The following is a 22,952-nucleotide window of genomic DNA, read 5'->3' as shown; positions in this document are numbered from 1 at the left end:
TGAACATATATAGATTTCCCTATCTAGTCATTCTTCCTGAAACTATACAGTGTAACAGCCATTCATAGAGCATCTACATTGTATGTGGTATTATTATGTAATCTAGAGAGGATTTAAGGTACACTGGAGTATGTGCACAGGTTTTATGCAAATATTGCATCACATTTTATATAAAGGACTTGAGCCTCATAGTTGGTGCTATCCACTAGGGGTCTTAGATCCAATCCTCCTCAGATACAGCGGAATGACTGTAATTTAAAGAATACTTCCTCCTGGGAAATCTACTTTATATTCTCGTACCAGAAATGACTTTGTATTCTCTGAGAAATTGGTAAGCAACTTCTTTGCGAATTGTGAGAATTAAGGTACCCTGGCTCTGTCTCTTTGTTGGTTCTATCAAGAAACTCAAGCCAACTTTAAAACTATGAAGCTATGAAGGCTTTAACAGCATCTGCACTCCTGATCTTGATTTTTCCCCCATCTTTTTATATTTCCCTTTGTTTCTGCTTATTCTTTACTAGATAATTACAACATATATGCTTCTTGTATGTGTATTACCTACAACATATATGCGTCTCTTCAAATGCTTCTCCAATGAAAAAGGGGAAGAAACAAACAAATCAATGTATGTAAGATGTCTAGGTGGGAGCCAATTTAAGCAGGAGATTTTTATGGATGGAATATGCTAGATCCAGGGCTCCTCAATTTGAAAGACAATGCAAAATATGGGTGAGTGGGCTTTTTAGTTATTGTTGTTTCCCATAAGGCCACAAGCTTGTCTGAGACTCCAAAAGTTAAAAAACACTGCTGTAGGATTCCACCAAGGGAAAAGGCTAGAAATCATGATCAATCAAAGTGGAACAAGAAAAGGGCTACGTGGGTCCTGGGCTTAGACCAGCCCAGCACTGCTGTGTAGGAGCAGGCTTTCACATTCAAACTGGACAGTACTGCAGTGTTACTCATTTGGTTGCATATTAACCTACCAGATGGTCTATTGTAGCTAACAAGGGCCGGTGGCTGCTGCGATGGCTGTGTCTGGGGCGCCTGTTGTGGCTGTTGCTGTTGTGGCTGTTGCTGTTGCTGCTGCTGCTGCTGTTGTGGTTGCTGCTGCTGTTGCTGCTGCATGCCAGGCAACGTCCTTTTCCCCTGGACTGCAAGCTGCAGTGTTTCAGGGAGGGGCTGGCCACGGGCTAACATTTTGTAAGCTAAAATCTGAGCTCGAAGCTGATGCAGCTGGACAGGGCTGAAAGGCGAGGGGCCTCTGTTGGTCTGGTTCATCGCCTGCAGATCACCAGGGATGAGAGGCCCTGGCTGGCTCGGTGGCATCTGGGGTGGAGTTGGGCCTCCTCCAGAGAGAGGGCTGGAGACATGCTCTGGGGCTCCAAGTGGAGACGGATGTGGTGACATATAACCTAAAATAAAACACCAGGACATGAGAAGCTGCGCTGAATGACCCTGAAAGAGAGCTATTCCTAATCGTTCAGATAATTCTCTACAACGTTATGTGATAAAAATTTAAATTTTGTATACCTTGACACACAGCTCAAAATGTATTATATATGCGCTGTACCCATAATTTGAAATTTTCTAGTAGCCACATTAACACAGTAAAAAGAAACAGGTGAAATTAAGTTTTAATAACAACTTATTGCAGCTAGCCTATCTGAAACACATTTCAAAATGTAAAAATGATGAATGAACGATTTTGTTTTCTTGGTTTCCCCCCCCCCACAATGTCTTTGAAATTCAATATTTTAACCTCACAACAATTGTCTCAATAGCCATATTTCAAGCAATCAATAGCCACTGGTACACCAGAAAGCAAACTCTTAGTAGTGGTTGTATACCTAAAGGAAGGCATCTAAGGATAGGACTATACATTCAGAGTAACTCCAATCTAGACAACAAGGCTTGACGACATCCAGTTTCTCAGTAGAAAATAAATAATGTCTCATGGGAAACACAAATATTATTTTGTGTACTTCTATGCAAGTTGTGAATACATTTTCAATTGTGGAGGGCCTATAGTGTTTTAGGCACTATGCAACAGACAGGACATACTATCTCAGCTCAATTTTCTCTAGAAGTAGTCCAACACAAGGTTTGAGAGCAGCTGACTTATCTGGGAGGTGCAGGGACTCTGGTAAGGTGTAGAAAGGTGATATATGGAAAGGAAGTTGCCAATAAAAAAAAGTGCATTTTCAAATCAGCTGCTACCATGGATCCTATGTAAAAACTCTAAGGTGTAAGATACATAAATAATGTTTGATTATCCCAGGGAAGTAGTGACGAAGCTGCGGTACTTAGGTTCTTACAATCACCAGTCACTGGTGCTTAAATCACTAGTTATCACTAATGATGCTCAGAGGGTAACTGGCCTCCTGAGAATTGGGCAGGATTTAACAGGTGGAGATACACCAAGACGGCAACGATGGTCAATGGAAATCAGGCAAGTGGAGTTATAGAAATATTAAAAGGGAGAACATGTATGTACTGCTACATCAACTCTCACACAGCCCTAGAGAGTACGTACTGCTATCCCTGCTGTGTAAAGTGAGGAAACTGAGGTACAGAAGGAGTTACATAAAATCCAACAAGTAACTATTAGTGGCTCCAAGATTTAAGATCTGTTTGCAGTGTATGACATATTTCCAAAACTAATACATGTTTTGGAATATAAAATTGAGTTAAGGATTTCAGCTGCCACTAATGGCTCAAGCTTGTAAATCCTAACTACTAAGAGGCTGAGCTCTGATGATTGAGGTTCAAAGCCAGCCTGGGCAGGAAAGTATGTGAGATTCTTATCTACAATTTAAAAAGAAGTTCTTGGTGGGGAGGGGGGGAAAGTTGGGGAAGTGAGAAGAGAAGGCGTGGTAGGGGAAAAACAAAGGAGGAGGCAACAATGCTCGATAAGAAATGTACTCATTACCTTACTCATTACTGTATCTTTACAATAATATATATATATATATATATATATATATATATATTTAAAAAATCTCAGGAACAGCACCCAGGCAGAGTTCAAGCCCCAGGACCAACACACACAGACACACACACACAGACACACACACACACACACACACAGAATTTTAAAACATCCATGCACACCATTTAGGAGTTAATATAAAAAGGGAGGGAATCTGTTTGGGTTAAAATAAATCTTAGGTGGGAGGAACTTAAGAAACTTAAGAAAAGTCAAAATGCATAAAGATGCCAAGGAAATTATTTCAGAATATTATGTGCATAGCCTGGCCATACAATTCTCAGAGAAAACACATGGTTGAATATCGCAGGAAGGACATTCCAGAGGGAACAAAGTGACGACAGCAATTCAAAACACTGCCTTAAGTTCAAAGTGCCAATTTTAATGGTCTGACCCCAAACAGAATTTAATATATATAGATGAAAGGTCTTTGCCATTTAATGAACATACATGCATATCATGGTTATCATAAAAGTTACTATAAGCACTGTTTATTAAATAATGCTGCATGTTTGAACTCATGTCAAGTTTGCCCTGTAAAGGCTCTATACATCAATGCACAGTCACAGAGGCCCAAGACGAATGGCTCCACTGGCTGGAGACTCACCATCACTGAGACTAGAGAGCATAAAGAGTACAAGGATTACTTTCTCTAATCAGGACAATTGTTCATTTAACATGGCAAATGTTAAATCATCTCCAATTTAACACGATCCCCTGAGACAAAAATCAGTCCTGTGCTATCAACTGGTAAGAAGCAGAACTCCAGTCAAGGGGCTCTCCCCCTGGAGAGAAATGGAAGAACTATTACGTCTCAGTCCTCAAATCCCTGACTCCATGAAAGAGCTCCAAAACAAGGTCATGACTGGGTTTCAATTTGTTGGTTAGGTTAGCCAAGGAACTCCCCCTGAAATCAATCTGAGGACTGGCAGAAAATAAAAATTCCAACTCATTATAATTTATAAACAATAAACATTTAGAGGAAAAAATAAGTCTTAACTTCTGTCCTTTTTCCCCCCTTGTTCATGAAGCTTCCATTCAATTCCTCAGTTGTAATGATACGTTGTTTGTCATATATCTTTCTGGATAACTCTAAAATCTACTACAAAGGGGAAAAAACCTTTCCACCACAGAAATTCACAGATTTATGGTAGAAGGAAACTATGGGAGAGTCATGAGTATGTCCTGTGTCTCTTGTTTCCTGGTCTTTACCTACTTTTCTAAGACTGTCAATTATCAGCTCATTCGTGATGAATGCTCGACACAACGGATGAAAATATTAGGCAAACAAGTCTAAACTCAGCTGTACGATTAAATCACCCTTTTAAACTACCAACTATGGTGCTGGGACACCAAAAGGGAGACGACTACAGTAACTTACACTCTGAACAAAGAATCCAATGCCATACTTTATCTGGTATTCCAAGGAGGCCCATGTGGTAAGTGAAGGGTTGAACCCCAACTTGGTGTTAATTGGGATTGGGCAGAACTTCTAAGAGTTGGGGCTGGTGGAAGAAGAATGTGCATACCAGGGTGTGCCTTTAGTGGGGATAGTTCAATCCCTGGCCCCTTCCTGTCTTTTTCCCTGCTTTCCAGATGCCTTAAGCTAAATAGGTCTCCCTTACCACCTGCTCTTGCTATGAAGTGCCATGCTGCTACAGGCCCAAAGCTGTACAGCCAGGCACATGACTTGAAATGCCTGAAATCCAGCCAACATAAACATGTCCCCTGTCTTATCTAACACATACTGTAATGATACCAAGCTGACAATGACTATCCTGGCCACTGGAAAATCAATGCAAAAAAGAAAAAAAGAAAAGAAAGAACCTTGCCTCAAATTTAACAAGATGGAAATCGAGAATAAAATAACCATCAGGGTTCTGAAATTAATCAATACAGCAATTTCTTTGCCTTGAATTTGGTAAGAAGGAACTAGGGGTAGGAAGAAACTATTTCCCAGAATTCACAGAGGACATGATAGAATCCTCCTGTTACTGTAGGAAATCAGATGTGACAGTGTCTCTCAGCTGCAGGGAAGTTTTTTTTTTCTTTTTACATGATTAGCATTCCATAAAACTCAAGGAAAAACAGAACGTAAATGATGCAACAACATAACAACATACTTTGTTAATTATCCTTAGTGGCGAAAACAGAGTGAAGAAATTGCCTCAGATTGAATATACATTTGTCTGAGGATGACAATGCTGATGTGGATTCTAGTCTTTCTGAAATTTTGTTTGATTTGCTCATCTAAAAGTATTCAAGAAGAAGTAGTTTTCTTTCCCTTATCTTCAAGGGTCATTATCTTGCATTTCACCTTGTCTTGGAGAGAAGTAGGGAATTCCCTTCTAATAATGATGATCTCAAACTTTTAAGTGTAATTTTATGTGAGCTTTCGCTGCACACACAAATATACACACACACACTCACACATCTCATATAAAGACATCTTCTGTCCAATATACTAAAAATCAACAGTGTTACCATTGGCACCATAAGGTACAAAATTCAACATTTATTGAAGGAAATGGTTTTGCTTCCCAACAATACCCTTAAGTAACCTAATATGTTGCTAGGTAGTTAAACCTGGTGGCCTCTAATCAATAAAACACTTCTCTGTACTTATCTACTTATAAATGGCTTTCTATAACTGGTATTTAAAGACACATTCTATTACCAAGTCTAAGTTCTTTTCGGAGCATTATATAGAAGGGGACTGCATTATATCAACACTATTTTATTCAAAAATATACCTTTAAATAACTTACTTCCCTCTCTACAACACACTATGTTAGAGAATCATATTACACATTTTCATTCTGATCCCACTAAATGCAGACCCCTTGCATTTCAAAGTAGTTAAAACTTATCCAATTCTATAAAAATTAAAATTGTTGACTTGTGAATTCACAGGTGTATTTCTATACATAACTGAACAAAACGTACTAAGTATCTATGCAGTCATGCATTAGACTTCATGCCAAGTGATTAAGATTTCAACATTCTTAAATTGAAGAGCAGAGCCAAGTGACCAGAAAAGTTTTAAAAGACACAACAGTAAAAGTGCTCTCCCTGATTATTTGTGCTTGCTTGGGGAGTTTTCTACAGTGTCACTTCTAGACACTTTCTATTCCCATACCAGGAATAGAAACAGCAAACATCTGGCCTTAACAATCACTGTAAATACTTCACCCATACCTGATATGTATTGAAAACAAGATCTACATGAGCACACCTGGCCCCTTAGAATTTAAATGATAAACTTAGAAGCATCACTTTTATTCATTCTCAACCCTGAATGATTCAATCTTTTCTTCTCATACTGTGAAAAACCACAGTCCTTCAGACTACTTTCCTGATGTGGTCAAGATTTTATGAGTCATCTGTGACAATTCAGATCAGCATCTGGGATGTTCAAAAGCCTGTGCAAATATTAGTGGATTGATTTTTATTTCAAAAAAGAAAATGACTGTGAGTACATTTCCTTTAATTCTCAAAGCCGAAAGTCTCCTCTAGTATATCTGATTTTGAATGGAGGAAAAGCTCACACATGATAACACAGAGCAATATATAAACCATATACCTTACACACGAATATCTACATGTCATGGTCAATTAGTGCTAAATTAATACATGTCCCTTGCATGTTAAGATGACCATACAACAATACCGAAATCAGGCTACAATATATTTTAAAGGCTCTGAAGCATCTCAGTATGCCTTCAACAATGATGGCAGAAAAGATGACCTGAAGGAGAAAAGAAATATATATCAAATATGGGTCTTGTCCAATGTTGTGAACTGAAATGTGCCCCCACCAAATAAATCTCTGTGTGTACCTGTGAATGAGACCTTATTTGGGAAAAGGATCTATGTAGATGTAATGAAATTAAGATGAAATCTCACTGGATTAGGAATTAACCTAATCCAAAGAATAGTAACCTTATAAAAGAGAAGACTCTGGACACAGAAACAGATACACAGTTTAAAAAAAAAATGTCATGTGACAATGGGGGCAGAAACGACTGGAGTGATTCATTTGTGAACCCAGAAATGCCAAGGATCACTGACAACCAAGCACCAGAGGCCAAGAAAAAGCAAGGAAGGGTTCTCCTCTGAAGTCTTTGGAGACAGCATGACTCTGATGACACCTTGATGTTGAACTTCTAGCCCCTGACAACTATGAGAAAATAAATTTGTTTCATGCCAGTCAGTGTGTGGTCATTTGCTTTGGCAGCCCTAGGTGACAAACCAAGCCATCCATAGCAATGACAGATAATTTCACTGCCAGAAAAAGGCTATTTAGACACACTGTGTAAGTGCACAGCTCGAGTGACACTGGTGGTTCATTTAATCTTCACGTCTACTCTGTTGTTGGCAGGGAGCTCTGAATTTGTCCCAATCACTCACTGTCTATGGAAACTTAGAGACACAGTAAATTCTCTAAGCTTCCCCGTCTATATATATGGGATACTTACAAGAACGCATCCATGGGATCTGGGATAAAGTACCTGAAGCAGTGTATTTGAACATACAATGGTGAGTAAATTTACTAGGATGTTGGAAATAAAAATCGCTTATACAACATATAATACGGTTATGTGGACAAGGATATGTTTCTATAGGGAAGAGAAGCTGGATTCAATCTTCTTTGAGCACGTTCTCTGAAAGCCATAATTAACATGCCCATAGGAAAGAGGAGAACACCATTGTCCTATATCAGACACAAACCTTGGCTGTGTTGATCCATTGGACTCTGTGGAGGACCCATTGCGGGGTGAGGTGGTCGCATGCCAGTGCCCTTCATGGTTCCACAGTGGATATCTTCCACCATCCCTTTGTCGTGCATCCCATCGATGGGCTGAAACAGTTCAAAGGCATCAGCTACACACCTTGGAGACTTAAGATCCCTTCCCCCAAAGTCTTCAAAGGGGTGATACAATCATTCAATGCCCATCTCAACCTCATTTAATTTTACACCTCATCCGTGTGAGCAAAATATTAAAATAAGATGATATCAACAGGGTCAGTAAAAACATCGATAAGTCAAAAGTGAAAGCTTTAAAAAGATCCCACCCCCCCCCCCCCCCCCCCCACCAATACCCTCTCTGGTCATGTCAGAACCTGTCAAATCATATGAAGACCTGTTTAGATGGTAGCTACGTATAAGTTGGTAGCTTTATATAAGTTTTCCCTCTATATCCTTCCAGGTAGTCTTCAAACTTGTTATATGTTGGACTTAGTCTGAAGTCTGAAGGAAGACTAGTTGAAATGTCTATGATTGATGGTCTCGTGTGTGTGTGTGTGTGTGTGTGTGTGTGTGTGTGTGTGTGATTTTTCTTCATTAGAGAGGAAGGAACTATGCAAAGTCAAAAGAGTTGAAACCAGAAAGTTTCCTGGCAATTGGGAAGAGAGGAACACACAGGGCAAAAAAAAAATGGGGGTGAGAAATGAAAATGAAGAAGGAAATAGAGCAATGCTCCCAAGAGAGGAAAGACTCAAAGAGGTGAAAGGCACAGTTTGGAACTATATAACAAACATGGGGACTGAACCCAGAATTGGAGGCCCAGTACTTGACAGACATACAATAAATAGCTATTGAACTGCCGTTAATCTAATCCAGAAATGGGCAATGTAGCATGTGTTTGAGAAAGGAAAAGTCTATTCCTCCTCAAACTGTAATAGCAATTTTCAAAAACAGCCTGAAAGAAATATTTCCAGGAGTTTATAGAAACCAAATGACTTCAAGCAAGAAAGTATGAGTGTTTGCAGTTTTGGAGAAAAGAAAGTTAATTTTTGCAGAGTCAAAAGCATGCACTTGAAAAGAGGAAAAATTTGCCATAAAGAGGATACTTAGAAGAAAAATGGGAAGAATCTGGTATAAAGAGTGACACTGAGTCTGTTAAATAGTAATAATAGAGAGGAAATCAAAGCAACACAGCAGATGTATTTAGGCCACTTGTTTATTTCTTTCCAGTGATGTTGAAAAGCAAGATGCTGAATCTCAGAGGGAAGAAAGAGGAGCAAGAAAAGAAGCATAGCTGCCTAGAAAAAAAATGTTCAAGAGTGAGGGCATCTGGCCAGCAGGTGTGAGTTCTTCTGGCTTCACTCGGGTCCTCCAAAAAGGCACTAGCTGAGAGGCCGTGGGGGAGGGAAAGCAGGAGGGCAAACACTGAAATATTCACAGGAGAAGAACAATGCCAAACAAAAGGGCGTGTCCTGGAAAGCAGAGACTATAAGAAAGTACAATAAAGATGACAGATAACAAAAAAGAAAGGGTTCCAAGAAATACTCATCAATAAAACTGCCCAATTATTAAACAGCACACAACTCCAATCCTCACTCACATACTTGATTTCTGAGTGCTCAAGCAGTCAAGGGAGAGAAGCTAAATATTTCCTTCCCATTTTCGTTTATTTGGAAGATAAGGCACCCTCAAGCCATCATGAAATTCTGTTAGACATCTAGACAAAGGTTTACAAGTGACAGAACAGATCTAGAATAGAGCTTCTAAATGAACACACCACTTAATGACTTTACTACATCAATATGGACTCAAAATATGATACAGGAAATAAGCAATTTTCTCTAGCTAGCTGTCAAGCTAAAGACAGGCTTAAACAAGGGGGGGACAGAACTAATGCTAAATGAAAGAAGGAAGTGTCAGAGTAGTGTGTAGGGGCACTAGGATCCTATTATTTAAATAAATTTCACCTTTTTAGGGAAGAATAATTTTCAATATGTTCATTTGTAAATGTTGGATGCTTAACACAGAAAAACAAAAAAGACCCATTCACGAAAAAACCCATTCACCAAGCCAAAATACCTTCAGTCCACAAATTGCAGAACCTTTCAGAAGTGGTGTGTGTGTGTGTGTGTGTGTGTGTCAGTCGTGTGTGTGTGTGTGTGTGTGAGTCAGTCGTGGGGCCTGAACTCTGGGGCTAGGCGCTGTCCCTCAGCTCTTCAGCTCAAGGCCAGCGCTCTTGAGGCACAGCGCCACTTCCAGTTTTCTGCTGGTTAACTGGAGATAAGAGTCTCACAGACTTTCTTTTGCCCAGGCTCGCTTTGAACTGCAATCCTCAGATCTCAGCCTCCTGAGTAGCTAGGATTATAGGTGTGAGCCACGGGCACCCAGCTAGTCTTAGTATTTTTTTAAAGCCAACATCTACTCTGCAGTAATGAAAGTACCTCAGAATGTGTGTTTTTAATAACGTAAGACAAAAGTGTAGTTTGCTTTTCCTTTTAACTGTAGTAAAAAGATGAGGGTCATAAGGAATGCTAGCCATCCATGACTCCGAACCTGAGATCAAGCAGGACAATAAGCTCCTACCTTATGCAGCTGATGCATGCCTTCTTGTGGGAAGTCTGCGGAGCCCATTGCCGGCATGGGATGTGAGACACTGGGAGGCCCAGGACTTGGGCCCATCATGCTGTGGACAGAACCTGGGGATGGTCCTGGTCCTGGGCTAGGTCCCAGAATTGGTCCAGGGGAAGGGCCCGGTCCTGGTGAGGGGCCAGGGTGGGGCATGGCAGCTGGGTCTGTAGGCGTGGACATCTACTTCTCTTGTCTCTGCCAGTCAGCAGAGCCACACTATGTTGGAAAACTGAAAGACAAAAATGTTTTAAATATGATGTTAAGATCAGAATGAAACAGTTGTTAGCATTTGATGGTGCCATTTCTGTAACAAACATCAAACAGAACCGCCCTGTCTAGTCCAGATGTTTGAGTAAGTTTGATATATATCCTCATACTTCAGTCTTTATAAAGACCATTTGTTTGGGGGGAAAAATGCATACTCTAAATGATTCCCCCAGAAAGATATAAATAATCTAACAATACAAAAAGACTCACTTGAAGAAACTGAAATTTAACACATTGGCAGAATCTAAACAAGGTTTAAATTTACTACTGAAGACAACAGATGCTCTCCATAATGGACTGGCTTGGGCACCTTGTAAGTCATTAATCCCCTACTGTACCCCCCAAGCCACTAGAATAAAAAGCCTTTTAAAAAGTATCCAACCAAGACCCATTTTCATAAGCCAATAGGCATTCAAATATCCACAGACAATTCCAGATCATGAAATGGGAAAAATTACAATTTCATAAATTGAGGAAGAAAGAAAAGTCCCAATTACAGAAAAAGCAGAAGCTGTGGGAATCAAGGATGGGTTCAGACATCACCATCTGCAATCACTAGTCTAGTTGTTTGGCATTTCCTTTCCTGAGATTTAAGTCCAATAGGATATCTAAAGGATCCAGCTGTGCGCCTGGTACACCAAGTAGTCACTTGTATTTTCGCCTTATCTCTCTACCACCTCCACTGAACCTGAAGTGATCAGAAGAGACAGTGAAAGATGGAGTCCTTCTGCCAAATCAATAATTGAGTCAGAGAGCACATGCACAGTTAAGCCTAATCTTTTTTTTTTCCCCTCATGCTTCACTCTGGTCAAGAATCCCTGGGGAAAGTTGTCTATGGTCAAAGGATTAGGGGCTAGGTGTGGACATTCTGGTCTCTGGACAATATCCATCACCCACACTGCTTGGCAACCTCACTAGCATAGTACCTCATGGAGTGGGTACAGTTGCACCTTAAAATGAGGTGTAATGTTTTCTTAAATCCTAAGACCAGTGATTCCAAAAAGATAGCTGAATATCACTGGCAATAGCAATTGCTCTATATTCTGGTGTTACCTTGGAGGCCTACGTTTATACTTCTCTGTCGACCTCAGAATAAAACAGTTGTTAGCATTTGATGGTGTCACTTCTGTTAAAAAAAAAAAAAACAGCAAAACTGCCAAACAGAACTTCTCTATCTAATGCAAAAACTTTTTCCTGTCAACCTTACACCATACATACAGAATGAGATACCCTGAGTGATTTGCTGACCTGCCACTTACTGGCAGAGGGGGAATTCACTTATAGCAGCCTGGTTGTTGCACAATGAAATAAGAAATGAGAGGGAAAGTACAAAATGTCCATATTAGTTCCATCCCTTGCACCTGTTCTCATTTCTCCCTGAATCTCCAGGAGGATACAAGAGCTATGGAGGAAGAGATTTGATCTTCTTCATGCCTGTGTGCCCAGTACCTCCAACCAGCAGTCAGTAAAGTGCTCAAAAAACACACAAGTAAGCTGCAGGCAGAATGTCAAGGGTCAAACTAGTAAAGGGAGTCAAATGATTTTGTAAACAAAAACTAGAGAGTATCAGTGCTTGAGGTGTGCTTGCATAAAGAATCTCTACTGAGAAGCAAAGAGTTAGGCCATTCTGATCAATAATATAAGGCTAACATAGGAAGCAACAAAAGGTTACTTCATGATGATGAAAAGCAGAGTTTATAAGGTGGGCTCCAAGAGAACCCCGTACAAGTAAGTCTCTAAAACAAGAGGGGAGTGTTGAGGGGGAATTACCAGCGTTGAAATTCACTGGAGAGCCAAATGTTATTATTTATTCTTTGTGATTAACAAAGCAAGCGGAAACGACTTTTTTTTTTTTTTGGCCTTCCACCCCCTCTCACATAAACACACACATGTTCAGTCAGCATCTTAAATTTAGGAAGCTGACGTCAACTCAGGGGTTCTACGAGTTATAATGTTCTTTCATGTATGTAGCAAAGTAATACACCCTTTTATATTTCAGTGAATAAAAGGAAATCACTTAGTTCCTGTTATGGTTTACCTTGAAATCGGCTTCAATAGGTATTTGGCAATTATACCTCAAGTTTAAACAATGAAGATACAAATATTCAAGTGAACTTAATATTTCCAGTTCTCAAGTTTTGCACGTTGATATTCATTAGCCTATACTACTATTTTCTACCTATATTATCATTTTCATCTGGAAACCTCAGAGAATGTTAGAATTACTCACATATGGTTCTGTAAAATGCTCCCTGATTGGAGAGGAGAGGAGGAGGATAAAGGAAACTATTATTAAAAGTTCTTAGAGGGAAAGCATAAAAGGAAAATGGAAAATGATGGCACATTAGTGAACTGTTAATATAAGAATATGTCATATAGGAAATTTGAATAAGAAGAGAACTCTTAGGCTCACTGTTGGACTGTCATTGACATAACGAAGGTATGTGGCTCAGAGACATGGCAGTTTAAGCCTGTGCCACATAGCCGATGAATGGTAGGGATCCAGACTCTCAGAGACTTGAACATGATAATTTGCTGGCTTTCAATCCAACTTACTGATGTCCAGGGACCTGAGCTCTGGTCTTAGGCATCCCACCCTGCAGCCCAGAGAAAAAGGATCATCCTCTGGGGTCCCTGGCTCCCTTGGGGCTCAGGATGAGAGTGACTCGAGTTCATCTGCCTCTACCCATTCCCCAAATCACGACTTCTGCCCCCACAAAAATGTATTCCAACCCCACACGTGGTATTGTTCATTCACAGGCCTTGATGCCCAAACCAGGAAGACTGCCTCCCAATCAAGCAGTCCTGATCTCTTATTCTTCCTTCACAGTTCTGGTGGCAATGTCATTTCACAGTTCAAATACATGAGCTTTCCCAATGGTATAAAGAAACTTGAGGGCACAAATCACAAAGAGGTACACGTTTCAACCAGATGTGTACGCTATGAAACTTGTCTACTTTTGACCAGCTCCGCATTCTCCTTGTTAGCCTTAGGATTCCCTGTCTTCTTCTCCAAAGCACAGAGCCTACAGAAGTAATGGGGATGGGATGGTGGTGGGGGTAGATATAGGTGTGGGCTTGAGTAGGGCAAGAGTTCAGATAAGCTGAACTGGAGCCTGATAAGTCTGACCATGTGATGCCATTCACAATCTTTCTTCATCTGTTCTAAGGGTATGGAGTTTTACATTTGTCACAGAAAAGAATGACTTATCCCGTAAGTATGTGACTAATCCAATGAAGAAAATGTGCCTGGGGTGTGAGGGAGCAGCCTCTCAGCGGCTTCCCAGGAGCACACACTGCTGTGGCCTCATCTCTTCTCCAGAACACTTCCCGCTAGCCTCAGGCCAGGCCTGGGCCTCTGTGTTCTTGGGCAAGGAGCTGTCGGTAGTACACCCTGTCTTTCTTTTGTCCAGACATTCTTGCCTTTACAATGGAGAGGGTGTTGGTGTTTTTGTTTTGAAATACGTAAATAAAAGGCCCTGGCATTTCTCCCCACAAAACTCCAAATGCCACAGTCATCCTCCCTAGGTCCCCATTTCCCTCCTTCCTGCTTTGCTAAAAGGCCCTGCACAGCCATCTGCATAATAAATGCAGTTCAACTTCATGGAATTCTAAGGCTCACAATGTCACAGTACCAACTGTACCAACCCTGACAAAAGTTAGGCTTTACTGTCTAACTGCAAACAAGAAACTCTGAAGAGCGCCTCCTCCCCCTACCCCCCAGCCATACATATCAACACACCTACATGTCCTTCATAGTAATTTCTGTGACCTGAATAGAGGGGACACATTGTCGCTCTTCTCCCAGCATGCTTTCCTCAAAGTCACGTGGTTAAGAAGAGCAAAATCTCTGATAGAGATTGACTCTCAGCCCCCTCACCTCCCCCCCCACACACTGAATTGTTGTTTCACCAGGCCCAGAATCTACCAAGATGGAAAGCTTTCACTTGGAACAGAGAAAAGTGTGACATGAAGAGTGCAGACTAAAGAAACACCGATGTGTCTGATGAGGCAGGTATTTTGCAAAGATTAGGATTTGACTGTGATTATCAAGGGACACAGAAGCAAAGAAAGCCTTAGAGAGAACAGGAGATGAAGACCATGTCATAGAAGAGATCAGTGATGTTGAATCAAATATTCAAAGGACCCATCTTACGTATTGACATCGGATCTCTGCTCAGTGTCCACCCATCACAAGGTATGTAAGCCAAGTCCTCCCACAAAAAAAACGATTAGGGTGCTTGTCTGAAAATCTGACAGAGAAAGAAACAAGAAATGTATAAATGTCAACAAGAGAAAAAGATGGAAGATTTCCTAAGACTAGTAGGAGCAGAGTGAAAATGTCCCCATGGAGACAGAGCGGGAAGGTTCAGTTTACAGGGTAGAGGAAGGAAGGGGAGTGAAGGAAAACTTAATGAAGATAGTGGAATGTCACTTGGGCCTTGAGGTTAACAACAGCAATAACCAAAAAGCAAATGAAGTTTGCACAGAGAGTTGGGGAAATTCATCAACCTTGACAATCTTGTTTAAAATAATTTCTCCAACATTTAAACTTGGGCAAACTTGGGGGGAAAAGCTTGGGTATCCAGTCTACAGCAAGACTCTAAGGATCAGCTTAAAGAAAGAATGTCAGAAAAAAGAACTAGGCTCAGTGCACTTCCTGAAGAATAACTCAGTCTTTTAAAAAAAAGTTTTCTGGCTGTACTAGGAGATAAGGCTCCAGAGATCATTAAGATAAGAACTGGTTTTGTTGTTTTGTTTTATTTTTTATTTCTTTTCACTGATTCAGAACATCTTCTCTGACCTGAAAGGCTGCTTCTTGTTTTCTATGTATCTTCCTCTACAAACGAATTGATAATTCACCCACAAGAAGTCACAACATCTCTAGAACTCACAATACTGTTGTTCTGAATGGAGGAGTGCTGTGGATTAGTAGTCGTGAAGATAAAGGAAATAAACCTACCAGGATTTTCTTGTTTGGAGGCCAAGTTGTCTACCTAGGTGGTGAAACATTGTCAAGGCCCACACCACTTCTTGGGCTGAGATGTACAACTTTAAACACTTCATAAGATGATTTGTGTCACATATTTTTTTAAAAAAAACATACTGGGTTAAAAGCTCATGTTATAAGTTACTCCATCAAAAGCTTAGAAAAGCAGTGGAAACACTTTCTGGTGGTTATTCACGTCATTTTGCCAATCATTTCAAAGATAAATGTGTTTTAAAAAGCAGCTGGAGGGAATGCAGTCCTAATATTCAATTGATATCTTATGAAACTAGAAAAATGGAGGGGAAGAGTGGGGATGGGAAGGAAGGATGGGGGAGGGTGATGAAAGGGGGAACGTGGATCAAGTTGCATTGTACATCTACTTAAAGATGATCAAATATTCTTAAGTATTTTCTGAAAAACAACAACAACAAACAAACAAAAACTTTACTCTGTTCATTAGGCTTCCATGAACTCTCCATCTTTCAATCAAGAAAACAAATTAGGACTGTGTGAGCTGTTGCCCACACTAAATAAACTGCTTTGGGACCGTCTTTGCCTGGAGTCAGACCTGGCAAAGGCTGGGAGAAAGCTCTGTGTACAACAACCTGCTGTACTAATTAGTCTCCCATGAGCCTCAGGCACGGCTTGTACAGGACCCCGACTCTTCACATTATCACCCCCGCAGATTCCAGGAGTTACCAAGTTACAAGACTCTACCCATGATGCAATTGATGGCCTCCTCGGTGAGGACCAGCCATCTTCCCACAAAGGGAATTTGCTCTAAAAAGAAGGCTTTCCAATAAAACCCAAAGTACAACAGGCTCCCTCAACAAAGAAAGCACTTCACGAAAGCCCCCCTTTCATCTGTTCATTGGCGGTTACAAAGATCATCACAGGTAATTATCACTTCTGAAATTCAGGTGGACCCAAACTGCTTGGAGGTCATAGAAAAGCAGCCCACGGAGGGGGGAAGGGGGGAGATAAGCCATCAAAAGCTACTTTTAATACTTCAATTCTTTACAAATATAAATATTAGAGCAAAGCCTTGTCTCAGAACTTAGTAGACACATAATGGAATTATTAGGGGTGAGAAATTTTTTATGTATTTAGGATATGGCAAAGCCTAAAGGGGAAAAAAAGGGAGCTCGTTTCAAAGCATGACACCCTGAAATGTAACCACATGTATATAAGGTGCATATATGAAAGGTATCCATGGATATTTAGATGTATGCCTGTCTACAGGTCATGTGGGGCCCTTTGCAAAGCAATCTCCTTTGGGATGCTGATAATAACCAATGATAGCTATTTCCTTTTCTTTCCACTAAGGTAATTTCATTTGTATATCAAATCTACAAAAGCGTGAGATGCATACTTCAAAAACTTTACTTAGCAGTAAAACTCAACTACTGTATGTCCAACGCACTAAGGTATGTGTACGATATGATAGATTTAACTTGCCTGACATCCATAGTAGCAACAAAATTTCAACAACCAAGGCTTCAGATCCATTCCAACTGGAATGGATAATAGCTATGTATGAACCTGCCATCAGGAGACTCGGTTAACCTCTTCACTTTCCAAGTCTCCTATCTACAAAATAGACATTAATAAAATCCAAATATATCCAAATATCAGCTCAATTTTGAGATGAATCAAGCAAAGCATTAGACATGAAAACACTTTGTTGAACTATCATATCCAAATGTTCATTCATGCCAGGATCCTTCTAAGAATATCAATTATCACCCTGAACTTGAATACACAAGCTACCAGATTAATCTGATATACTGCTTTGTTCATGAACCCCCCCTTGGCACAAAACTTCAGAGAGACAAACCGCCAACCCACACTGGATAAAAGATTCATGTTTTAGCCCAGAAGTCAAGTCTTTCTACAATCTCTGACTTTACCTACTGAACACTCTGCCTCACTGGGATCTCTTGCCCCAGGAAACCAGGTCAAAACAGATGTAGAGTCTTCCTAAAACTTGTTCTGGCTTGGTCCCTGTGATCTCAAGGTTTCTTCTCATCTAAGAGGATCAGGAGCATCCCTTCCCCCATCTCTGCACTCCTCTTCTTCAACTCTACCTCACTCCTAGAAACTTGATCTGCCCCATGGATTCAAGAGAGCTTGCCCTTGATATCTCTTGCATCACGTAGCCCTTAACAATTTACATGTGCTATTTCTATGTTTAAATGTTCAGGTATATCCTATAACATACAAATTCTCACAGACCACTGATCGATCTTTCTTTCTTTCTTTCTCTCTTTCTTTCTTTCACAGAACTTGGACTTTGCTTAATGGCCCTTCAGCACAGCACAACAACCAAACCACAAAAATAAGTGCAAATATTTGCACAACTATGATACACCTAGTTCCACAATGCAAAGGGGGTATACGGGAGTGGGCTCTCCTCACAGACATTGTTTCCATAGGGATGAGTCATCTCTCAGCAGGACAGTAAAAACTGGAACACACTGCATCAGCTAGGTAAAGACACATACAATCATCGTGAACAAGGAAAACACAAAGGAAGTGCAACTCCCAAGGAGAATTCCCCTACCCAACTTGACACCATCTTTGTTTTGTTTTGTTTTTATTTGCTTCATTTCTAAATAATTTTAACTCCCCAAATCTGAATTCCGATTATTAAAAGGGCAGGAAATCAGAATTATATTTAACAGTTTTAAAAGTTTGATTTCAACATCCGTGTGGATTCACTCATCAGTTTACAAAAGGGTTAGCCCATGTTTAAAGTAAGTCCCTAAGCCCTTCATGCTTGCAGAAAGGAAGATCAGACATTGGCATGGGACTGATGCTTATGCTGATGTCTTTCCACTTAAAAATACAATGGGATATTTTGTTAATTTTAAGTGCTTTAAATCTTATAGGCATATAACCTGATTATATTTGTGCAAATGTCCAGCTAATCTTTCCTATCTATAAAATACATTTCCATGAGAAAAGGTGCATTGTGAACCCAGAAGTCCAAATGGGTACTAGTCACAGCAGAAATCACAATCTAGGCCAGGCACCGGTGGCTCATGCCTGTAATCCTAGCTACTCAGGAAGCTAAGATCTGAGAATGGCAGTTCAAAGCCAGCCTGGGCAGGAAAGGTCCGTGAGACTCTTATCTCCAATAAACCACTAGAAAACCGGAAGTGGCGCTGACTCAAGCAGGAGAGCGCTCGCCTTGAGCTGAAGAGCTCAAACACAGCACCCAAGCCCAGAGTTCAAGCCCCATGACCAACAAAAAAAAAAAAAAGAAATCACAATCTATGTATTTCATAAAGCATCAGTCCAGTGAATAAATTAATGAGATGTGCATATTCAACATTCAATAGTCATTTAGCTAATAATGAATTTCATCTGATTCATTATATATTTTACTATGGTTGAATTATTTAAGTATCTGTGTGTGTGTGTGTGTGTGTGTGTGTGTGTGTGTGTGTGTGTGTGCGTGCATGTGCTCAAGCTGGAGCTCAGGGCCTGGGTGCTGTCCGTTAGCACTTTGTTCAAGACTAGTATTCTACCACTTGAGCCACAGTTCCATTTCCAGGCATTTTGGTGGTTAATTAAGAGATAAGTGTTTCAAAAACTTTCCTGTCTGGGATAACCTTGCTCCCCAATGCTCAGCTCTCAGTCAGTCTCTCTGAGTAGCTAGGCTTACAGGCATCAGATACCCACCAGAACCTAGTAATACTTTTATGTTTTAAAAACAATCAAAATATCTTACATAGCTCTGCTGTATCCTGAACATGTTCAAGGGAAAGTGTTATATCAACATATGGAATAATACAATCATAATAAACAGTTAATAAAACTGCAAAGTTTTCCAAATTCAGGCTACAAGATCCCATTTAAGTTAGTGATAAATATCTCAGGCAAATAAATGTGCTCTTTCAAAAGACTGAAAGAACAGAGTTCTAGATGCCTGTATTCTCTGCTAAGTATAAAGTCACAACTTTTAATACAGAAAAAATAAACACTCTAGGCCTTGTATACTCTACCAAATAAACTATCACCATCTGCACTTTCTATTCCTAGCTACTTATGGAATGACCCATGACTGTATTAACTGCCTAGAGATTAAAGTTCCACAATAAGAACTCTTCCGAAGAAGAGAAAATGCAGCGTCCTCGAGTAGCCAGACCCAATCTCAGAAATGCCACATTTAAGAAAAAGGAATAAGTTAGAAGATTTAAAAAACAAACAAAAAACTCCAACAACATAACATTAAGAGGAAAAGTCAAAAGTAATCCCAAAATTACTCTTCATAATGGCTTTTCACATTATGGAAATTTTCTCACCAGAAATCCTGCAGAAAGGCAATGTGACTCCTGTGTAGAGTTTTCTAAGACCATTCATCCTAAGCAACTAATTGTCCATGTCTTCCCTTAAGATCACCTTGACAAGAAGGAGGAGCAAAACATCCTGGTGGAATCAGATCTCAATAACGCTCCTGCAGATTGTAAAAGCTGGGATGTGGTCAGAGCATCTTATTTGAGATAATTGAGTTGTCCTCATGGGAGCATGTCAAGATGTCATAAACCTGATTAATTATAGTTATGTGAGTATCAAAGAGCTGCTGACCTAAAAGAACCTGACAAAGGCCTTGTATACAGAAAGGCCTTGTTTATAGAGGAAGACTTTTCAAGAAGGGTGGATGGGGGGGGGGGGGGAAGCACTGGAGGACAGCAGAGCCACTCTTAGAATTTCTGGAAAGTTTCTGTTGATGGTGATACTCCAATATATAATAAGCCTTTAAATGAAATGTCAAAACATTAGTCTTATAACAAGCATCACACTTGCCTTTTAGAAAAAGAATGAGATTTTTTTCACCAGCCTGAAGAATGACTTATCTTAAACCTCATCAAAGAAAACCAGTTTTAAATAATTATTTGCAGAAGGGTTACCTTCTAGGTATAGGTAGTGTCTGCTATATTTGAAACAGAATTCAAGCATTAACAATACAGTAAAAAGAGCCACGCCTTTTTTTTTGGTCAATTCTAAGCCTTAGGTGTTGGTCAAAGCACTGTTCAAGAGACTTGATGAGAAATGCACAAAAAAACCACTTTTAAAAACGAACAAAAGAAAAGATCTAAGGCTGCTTTGAACACGCTCTTGTGGTGAATATTTTTTTGTGAAACACCACAGTGCAGCCAGTGCCAACGTTGGGCTGTAACTGATACAAGAGAAAAGCTCCATTGAAAGAAGCCCCCCCCCCTTCACCCTCAAGGGTTCTGATACTCTAAATCCCTCATTTATTTTAAAATGCTCTCTACCAATATGCCATTAAAAAAAAAAAGAACCAGAACAAGGTATAGTCCTCTGAACTACAGGGCTCCCCCTATCACAATCCACTTTAATAAACATCTTATATCCCTAACAGGTGTCTCTAAATTCCCCTCTTCCAATAGTAAACATCTGTGTTGAAAAGGAGGCACTGTATTTTGTTGTTGTTGCTGGAATTTGTATTGCTTATGTTTCCTTCCTTCTAGAAAAAAATTACTAGTGTAGTCTATTAATTGGACAAAATAATGGGTTTCATTATGACACTTTTATGCATGTATATACTTTAATCATATTTGGTCCTCCATTATCCTCTTTTGTTCCCCTCTCTTCCTTCCCACTGGACCTCCTCCCCTTCAAAAGGGAGCATTTTAAAAGAAAGCATGCAAGCCCAGGAGAATAAAAGGGCAATTAGATTCCTAAAAGAGAAAGTGTGTCTCCATTTGCATAACAATGCACCAGCTAGGATTCAACCCTGCCACACCTCCTAACCTTTCACCCTTGAGCTAGAAGTAGCCTGGAAGCTAGACCAGCCTGGCCAAGCCAGCTCTCTACCCCCGGTAACTGTTGACAAATATTACTGAAAACATTTGAATGTGCATATGTAAGTGGATACACCCACAAAACACTGAGCATGGTTTTTCTTTTAGTGTGGTTCTCAGTGGTCTCTGGGTCTTCACTTGCTGCACTGGGCAGGAATGTTCTGCTACTGCAGCCCACAAGCCACGCCACAATCTTAAGTGTTCCCCCAAAGCCTTCTGTATGCAGAAGAAGCAAGGCATCCATAACTAGGTGCAAATTCAAGAGAAGTCCTTTGCGAGGGAAGTTGGGAAGAATCAACTCTGCTGTCGGTAATGCACAGACTTTTAAAAATAACCACTCGGTGCAGTAAACAACGTGTATTCTGTAATGCTTTCCTTATGCTCCATCTTTGAGCATACAAAGAAAGACAGGCCAACCTCATACCCAGAAAGGAGACGCAGATAGCACCTCTCAAAAAAAAAAATCAGTAACCTGGTGGCTCTGCTTTTTCCATCAGAGAGAGAGAGAGAGAGAGAGAGAGAAGGAAAACTCTCCCAAAAGTTATATAAACAAAGGGATGAGGGAGCCCAGTGTGGGCTTTGCACCCATGTGCCACTAAAATTACATAACCCTCCGTGCAGACGCTGAAGAAGGAATGGAGGATTCGGTGCAGCACCCCTGGCTCGCCGGACTCCCCAGCCTTCCTGCTTCCCAGCAAAGCATCCGCCGCGCCGGCCGAGGGCCGGGGACTCTTCCCGATGCCTTCTATTTCCCCCGTGCTGGAGGATGAATGTGTCTTTAAACCCTGCGAGAGTCGGAGGCACGTTTTAGGCCCCGAAGTTTGCGTGTGCAACAAGCCACTAGGACAACCCGCCCCCCCCCTCCGCTCCCCGGACCCTGAGTGAGGAAATAACAGAACTGACAAGCCGCGGCCGGCGGCGGCTCGCCGGGCCTTCCTCCCGTTCCTCCTCCTCCTCCTCCTCGCTTTCCCCGATGCCTTCCCGCGGCAAAGTTTGCCAAGCAAATGGATCGATCCGGAGGGACCAGGCACCCGCTTTCCCCCAGCCCAGCCCGGCCTGACCAGGCAGGACACTGGAGAGGGTGGCGGGCAGGGTGTCGGTGAGCCCGGGAAGACCTCGGCGAGCCGCCCTGGGCGCTCTGCGGGCGGCGGCGGCGGCGCGGGCTTCTTACCTGGGGCGCGGGGCGGGGAGGAGGAGACGCGGGCGGGCGGGCGGGAGAGCGGCTCCGGGGCTCGTCTCTCTCTCCCCCCTCCTCCCCGAGGGGAATGGGATCTGCAAAGCCGCAGCCTAGGCCGGCGCCCGCGGCCCGGCCCCCGCCGCCGCCGCCGCTTCCTCCCGCTCGCGCGTCATGTCACGGCGATCAAACATGTCTGTGTGCGCTTCGCCGCGGTGACTTCCTGATTCTCCGCCGCTCGCGCGCGCCACGCACTCACACTGACTGCCACACGCACGGCCACCCCCCCTCCCCTGACACACACACGCGCGCGCGCGCGCACACCA

General features: G+C 41.4%; 1 protein-coding gene across 4 annotated transcripts in view; it reads right to left on the bottom strand.

Annotated features, from left to right (window-relative positions):
* Smarca2 (SWI/SNF related, matrix associated, actin dependent regulator of chromatin, subfamily a, member 2) overlaps positions 1–22,952 on the bottom strand; it is a 171,243-nt gene that overhangs the window by 145,464 nt on the left and 2,827 nt on the right. For 3 of the 4 annotated variants that reach the window (XM_013018450.1, XM_013018453.1, XM_013018452.1), the window contains exons 2-4: positions 10,317–10,590; positions 7,718–7,847; positions 984–1,412 (exon numbers count right to left, since the gene is read on the bottom strand). In XM_013018450.1, coding sequence (XP_012873904.1) covers positions 984–1,412; positions 7,718–7,847; positions 10,317–10,541 — 784 coding nt within the window. In that variant the 5' untranslated portion in view covers positions 10,542–10,590. Of the gene's footprint in view, positions 1–983; positions 1,413–7,717; positions 7,848–10,316; positions 10,591–22,623; positions 22,644–22,952 lie in introns of those variants that run through there. The other variant, XM_013018451.1, reaches the window with a different exon arrangement.

Source organism: Dipodomys ordii, unplaced genomic scaffold, assembly GCF_000151885.1.
Source record: "Dipodomys ordii isolate 6190 unplaced genomic scaffold, Dord_2.0 Scaffold40, whole genome shotgun sequence".
NCBI classification, from domain to species: Eukaryota; Metazoa; Chordata; class Mammalia; order Rodentia; family Heteromyidae; genus Dipodomys; species Dipodomys ordii.
This window is presented reverse-complemented; position numbering and strand designations above follow the sequence as displayed.